At 41.6% G+C, this 6,258-nt stretch overlaps 1 protein-coding gene across 5 annotated transcripts in view; it reads left to right on the plus strand.

The window, feature by feature from the left end:
* LOC133151027 (potassium voltage-gated channel subfamily KQT member 5-like) overlaps nt 1–4,342 on the plus strand; it is a 118,599-nt gene extending 114,257 nt beyond the window's left edge. For 4 of the 5 annotated variants that reach the window (XM_061273754.1, XM_061273750.1, XM_061273752.1 and 1 more), the window contains 2 exons: nt 118–244; nt 1,966–4,342. In XM_061273754.1, the coding sequence (XP_061129738.1) occupies nt 118–244; nt 1,966–3,207 (1,369 nt within the window). In that variant the 3' untranslated portion in view covers nt 3,208–4,342. The remainder of the gene's footprint in view (nt 1–117; nt 245–1,965) is intronic. The other variant, XM_061273751.1, reaches the window with a different exon arrangement.
* Nucleotides 4,343–6,258: the final 1,916 nt, after the last annotated feature.

Raw genomic sequence — 6,258 nt, forward strand, 5'->3', positions numbered from 1 at the left:
CTCAGTCAGTAAATTTGAGAGTCAATTGAGTCCAGACCATCATCATTACTTCAGTATATATACTGTACCTTGTATTAAAATAATGTATGTTTTATGATGTGCATTTGTGATATTTAGGGTGGACCAAATCCTTGGGAAGGGACAGATCCCTCTGGACAAGAAGATCCGTGAGAAGTTGTTGTCTGATGGAGATCTGCTGGAGGACATGAGCATGCTGGGGCGTGTTTGTAAAGTGGAACGCCAGGTGCTCTACTCTTCTTTATAATACACCTTAATCGGGTAACTGAAAAATACTGTCAGGTGAATCAGAGGGGTTTATCCATGTGTCAAAATGAATTTACAAATATTCAGATGTATCACAAATGCACATATTGAAAAACAACAGTGGTTCCTATGATAGGCCAAGTTTTGGCCTGAGAATAGGTATACAAAACGAGAGTTTCAAATACTGTACTTATTGGGTTTATAAAGCCAATCATACACTGTGTGCACAATTATTGGGCAAATTGTATTATTGAGGATTAATACAGTGCTCTCAGTCAACCAAAATGGTAAAGCCCAAACGTGAATATTTCAGAAAGTAAAATGGAAAAATTCTGGTCCTACTTGTTTATTTTCATTTGTTAAAGTCAGAATAATACACAAACAACTCAAAATTTACAAATTAACATTTACAAGAAAACTAGTGACCAATATAGCTACCCTTCATTTTAATAACTGTTATACAAATTCCATCCATGGAGTCTGTCAGCTTCTTGATCCGTGTACTGTTTGTGCAACAACCACCACAGTCTCCCAGACATTGTTCACAGAGGTGTACTGTTTTCCTTCAGTGTAAATGTCCCATTTAGCAAGCGCCCACAACTTCTCAATACATTTGAGGTCAAGTGAAGGTACCACGTCGTTATTCTTTCATTTTTAAGGCCTTCACCAGTGAGCTACCAAGTGAATACTGTGATGCATGCGAAGGAATATTTTCCTGTATAAAAATTATGCTTTTCTTGAAAGACGCAGACTTTTTCCTGTACTACTGCTTGAAGAAAAAAATGGGAGTTGGTTAATTTGAATTCATTTTTGTTTTAATTCTAGAGTTAATGTTTAGTCCGCCTTTAACTCAAAAAGGTTCAAGCAGCTCATCTTACTTTAGACCAGCCCATACCAGTACCCCGCCTCTACCTTTCTGGTGTCTGATTTGAAGTGGAGCTCTCTGGCCATTACTGATCCAGCCAAGAGTCCAGCTGGTCCGTCAAGAGTCACTCTCAGCTCATCAGTCCATGAGATTTTTGTAAAATCCATCTACTGATATTTCCTGACCCAGTCTTGACATGTATTCAACATGTATTTCTTGTTCAGTGGTGGTCAGGTTTCAACCTTCCGTACCCTGGCCATATCTCTGAGCCATAAGTAACTGGTATTTCTGGGCACTCCGGGTGGATTGAAGTTCCGGAATATGGTAGCATTTGAAGAATAATGGGTTCCTGGGAGCTTTATGTTTGATTCTTCTTAAGTTTTTGGCAGTTCATTTGCATCTTTTTTTCCTTAACATATTTTTGCAACATTGTTGACTATTTGCAATGAAACGTTTGATGGTTCTGTGATCACGCCTTGATATCTTAGCAATTTTAAGAATGCTGCATTCCTCGAAAAGTCTTTTTACAATTTTGTGACTTCAGTCACCTAAATGTCTTTTGTGCCTCATTTTGCCTGAAGAAAACAAGCTGCCTAATAATTATGCACACTGTGATATAGGGTGTTGCTCTCCTTAGGCCCTGCCATCCCTCATTATATAAATACATATCACTTCATGTGCTTGTGCATTACAAACATGATACATATTTAACAGGAATCATTAAAAGTTGTAAATACAGATGTATTTCAGTCCAACTTAGTTAAGCTGTATAGAATCACCAGACAATATCAGAGAATTTAAATTGCTCGCTGTTTTACTATTTTCTCGCATCACAGGTCCAGTCAATTGAGTCAAAGCTCGACTCATTGCTCGACATCTATCGGCAGGTTCTGCGGAAGGGCTCATCCACAGCTCTCACGCTCTCATCTTTGCCACTGTTTGAGCTGGAACAAACTTCTGACTACCAGTCCTCTGTATTCAGCAAGGATCTGTCCTTCCCCGGCCAGGTCAACAGTAACGCTCCTGGCGGTTGTGTCACAGGCTCCTCGACTAATCCCCACTTGTCCCAGGGAGGACTTCATCTCATCCTGGCAACCCAAAATGATCTTGACCTCAATCCCTCCAGCACTACTCCACCCTCTGGCCCTGCGTCCTCATCTTTTAGCCCATCGCCATTGCCACATTACCACCACCATCACCACCATTGTCATGCCCAACATCACACCCAGGATCAGTCCACCACACCAGAAAGTGGCAATGATGAAACAGTGGGGAGTTCTCCTCCCATTCTCACACCAAACAGTATCTGCACTGGTTTGGGTGGAGGAACGGCGGATGGAGGATTTTGTCTTCTGGCAACGCTCTCGCCTCCACCTCCTCCAAACAGGAATGTAGGTCTTAGCAATTTGATGCGAGCATCCTCCATTGAAAATTCCCCTGAAATTGAAAACTTGAGTGGAAGTGTAGGATTGCAAATACAGGGCGGCTACATTGGGGAGGAGGTTGGCCCAGATTTGGGGTTCGGCACACTGGGAAAACACCAACGGGGTAGCGCCAACAACAAGGGCAGACTAAACGCCAAGGAGGAGGGCTCCTGGAGGAGACATACGAGTCTTGAGCTGGAACCCCTGGTGCCCACAACCATAAGCTGCTGCTCAGGTCCCAGTCAGGTAGATCACAGTCTGGGAAAATCGATGTCAGTGCAGGACTTGATGCAGGCAGCCCATGGAAAAATGCAAGGCAGCCACTGCATAATTTCACCCCCAACCCGCAGTAGGAACACTTCCACTGGCTTCCAAAGAAGTTGCCAAGACCTAGGCGCAGGACTAACTGACAAAGGTGGTTGGGGGGAAGAAGACCTTTTTATCAATGACGCGGAAGTAGAGATGCAGGGATTTGATTTCCTGTCACATGGGACAGTTAAGACGCCCTCATATTCCTCAGAACTGTTGAGAACAGAGGCGATGGCAAGTGGGGTACCACGGGGGTCCAACCATGGCCTGACCACTGCTCATTCATCCGCCCCTTCTGTTAGCAGCACTGAATTACTGAAAATGCAGCGTGTACGATTAAAATAGACTGGGGTGTATGTTCAGAGAGCATGGAAATTTCACCTCATAAAAGGACAGCTTTTTATCATTTTTGAAAGAGTGTGAAGGTTGAATGAAATTGGGTCCTTTTTTTATTTTGTTGCTATGAGTTGATAATCACAGTATTTTCACACTGATCATGAGACAGAGATAATATTTTACTGTTCAATGCATGAAGTAGACATGTTTCATTAAAAACTTTAGGCATTTAGTTAATCAGTGGCCTAGTGGTAGAGTGTCCGCCCTGAGACTGGAAGGTTGTGGGTTCAAACCCCGGCCGGGTCATACCAAAGACTATAAAAATGGGACCCTTTGCCTCCCTGCTTGGCACTCAGCATTAAGGGGTGCGAATTGGGGGGTTAGATCGCCAAATGATTCCCGAGCGCGGCACCGCTTCTGCTCACTGCTCCCCTCTCCCCCAGGGGATGGATCAAAATCACACGGGGATGGGTTAAATGCAGAGGACGAATTTCACCACACCCAGATGTGTGTGTGACGATCATTGGGACTTTAATATACCAGTACCTATTGAATATCAAAGAGCAAGACAGTTTGCGGTACATTCCAAAAAATTAAGTGTGAGCTCTGATCGTAGGCAAATTACTTTATGATTTATCATTCTGGTCATTTCTATCATATCATTCAAAAATATACAGTATACTTTTTAATGATCATGTCCCTATTGCAATACAGAATGCCTCCTGTGTAATTAAGATGTCACGACAAGACCATTGTGCGAGTCTTTCAACTGTATTTTAAAGGCATCATGTACAATGGTAAAGATCTTTTAATATTGAATCTGCAAATAAGTTTGCCCTTGGGTTGTTAACGTTTCGGCTACCATGACCAAACTGGCAAAATGTTGTTAGTCAGTGTTCTCAAAGTGTGTACAAAGAAGTCTAAATCCAACATTCTGTTGTACAGAGTTGGCTTTTAGATTGCAACAATTTTACAAGTTTCTTGGTTTACTTTAGAAGATAAAAATCGTGTGCTTGTTAAGTAACTGTAGGCTTGATTTATGGTAATTTCAAATTACACGATTGTGGAATGTACAATTCAATTAATGCTGCAATGCTCATGTCATTAAAATGCAAGTTGCTGCCTCAAAATGGCATTAAAATTACTTGTAAATCTCTTCCTGTTGTGTGCTACGGAGTTGAGTGCATTTTGAACCCCAAGAGATTAATTTTTCTAAAATGTCGGACGTTACATGAAATACTACCTTACCGAAGACAAGTGAGAGCGTGCGTGCGTGCCAGCGGAACTGAGGCCGATGCCCACTGAATATTTAACACTCGACTGGGCTGTTACCACAGATGTCTCTTTTTAATTTATTCAAATTTTGCACGGACATTCTCACTCAAGAATTATTGTTCAATATAGACTTCAACATCCTATGCATATACACCGTTTTTCAAATAAATAACATTCTATCCCCCGCCCCCCCCAAACATACACACGCAAACTTTGTACAAGATATAGACCGCATTCAGGGTGGATGACATTTTGAAATGATCTAATTTAGGGTCATTTTCTATCACAAAATTTTTGCACACTTACATTTTATGTCTACGAAATGCCACAAGATGGTGCCATAGCACAACTATGTTTACAGATTTTTTTCTGAGCACAAAACGTGAACTTGTGTTTCCCTGAGAGAATAATTAAGTATCTATCTATCTCCACTCCCTCCCCTGGAAAAATAATCCACTCTTGGGGATAACGTATAAGTCTGGCATTTGTCCTTCCTGCTCCAATGCCTTATCAGAACACTAGCTCACTGAGCACGCTTTTGGAATGAACATTTTAAGCCTTGTTACATGACCTTGACAATAAGCATGACAAAAATCAATGGCTTTATGTGCAGTTTAATTGTATGCATTTGTCTTTATTTTTTGTATAAAATAGTAATAGTTCTAAAACAAATTTAATATGGAATGATATATACATAGTTTGAAGCCACAATCAACAGGAACAAACACAAAAAATCGTGTTTATGTACAAAACAAAACAACTGATGTATGACCTCATTAAATGTAACCTTTTAGGGTTGATAGATTATTTTCATCGTATGATTATGTTGGAATGTAGACTATAATGACTAACCAAACTTGTCCTGCTCTCACAACGCAGTAAAATAAAGTGGTTGGATCCTCTGCTTAATTGACCAGCTGCAAAGTTGTTCTGTTTCCCCCAACATCGTAAAACACCGCCTGGTCTGATTTGACCAGAGGCTGGGGGTTCACCAAACCTGTCCACTCTCACCTCCACCCTGCTTTCTCTCAATAAATACTGTCTTGCAACAGACGAAAGTCAGACTTTGTTCGAACATTGCTGTATGCACAGTGACAAACGTTTTCTCCACTTGCAAGTGCTAAAAGCGCATACTGTCTCCCGTGTGGTTCTTGCAAATAAGTTAGAGTGAGCACCACTCTAACATTTTGGTGCCGTGACCCGGATCTCAACATACCCAGTGCTGACCGACAGAGGACGACGTGCTGCAAACTGTCGACAGGCCAGCGTCCATTAGTAGGACCTGGTAAAGGAAGACCTGGGAAGAAAATTCTTCGCTGGGCCAGCATCTTAGGTCTGCCTTCGTCTGACAGCGGCGGATTGACAGAATCCGGAAGTGCAACGAACCAGGGGACAAGTGAGCACCACTCTAACATAACCAGAGAGGAATAATCTTGTTTGTCAACAAATAATTTACACTCTTCTATTTCAAGTTAAGTAATTTGGACCTGTTATAACCGCAAACCTGTGTCTTGCTCTTTGTTGCGCCAAACAATTACCATTCCACTGTAACATGAAAGGAGAGTAATCTGCATGACATGCTTATGCCACACACGTGGCCCTTAATGCCACTCTGACCGCTACTCATAATAAATTAAGCTATTTTGCTGTGTTTGCGAACATGCTGATAGTTTTGGATTATTTTGTCATTTAGCATATGCAACCCAGATTGGAATTGTTGCCCCTATGTAACCTCCATGCAATGTATGACTCAATTTTGACCTTTCTCAAATCCAACTTGGATCT

This window comes from Syngnathus typhle, linkage group LG3, assembly GCF_033458585.1.
Source record: "Syngnathus typhle isolate RoL2023-S1 ecotype Sweden linkage group LG3, RoL_Styp_1.0, whole genome shotgun sequence".
In the NCBI taxonomy this organism is placed as follows: domain Eukaryota; kingdom Metazoa; phylum Chordata; class Actinopteri; order Syngnathiformes; family Syngnathidae; genus Syngnathus; species Syngnathus typhle.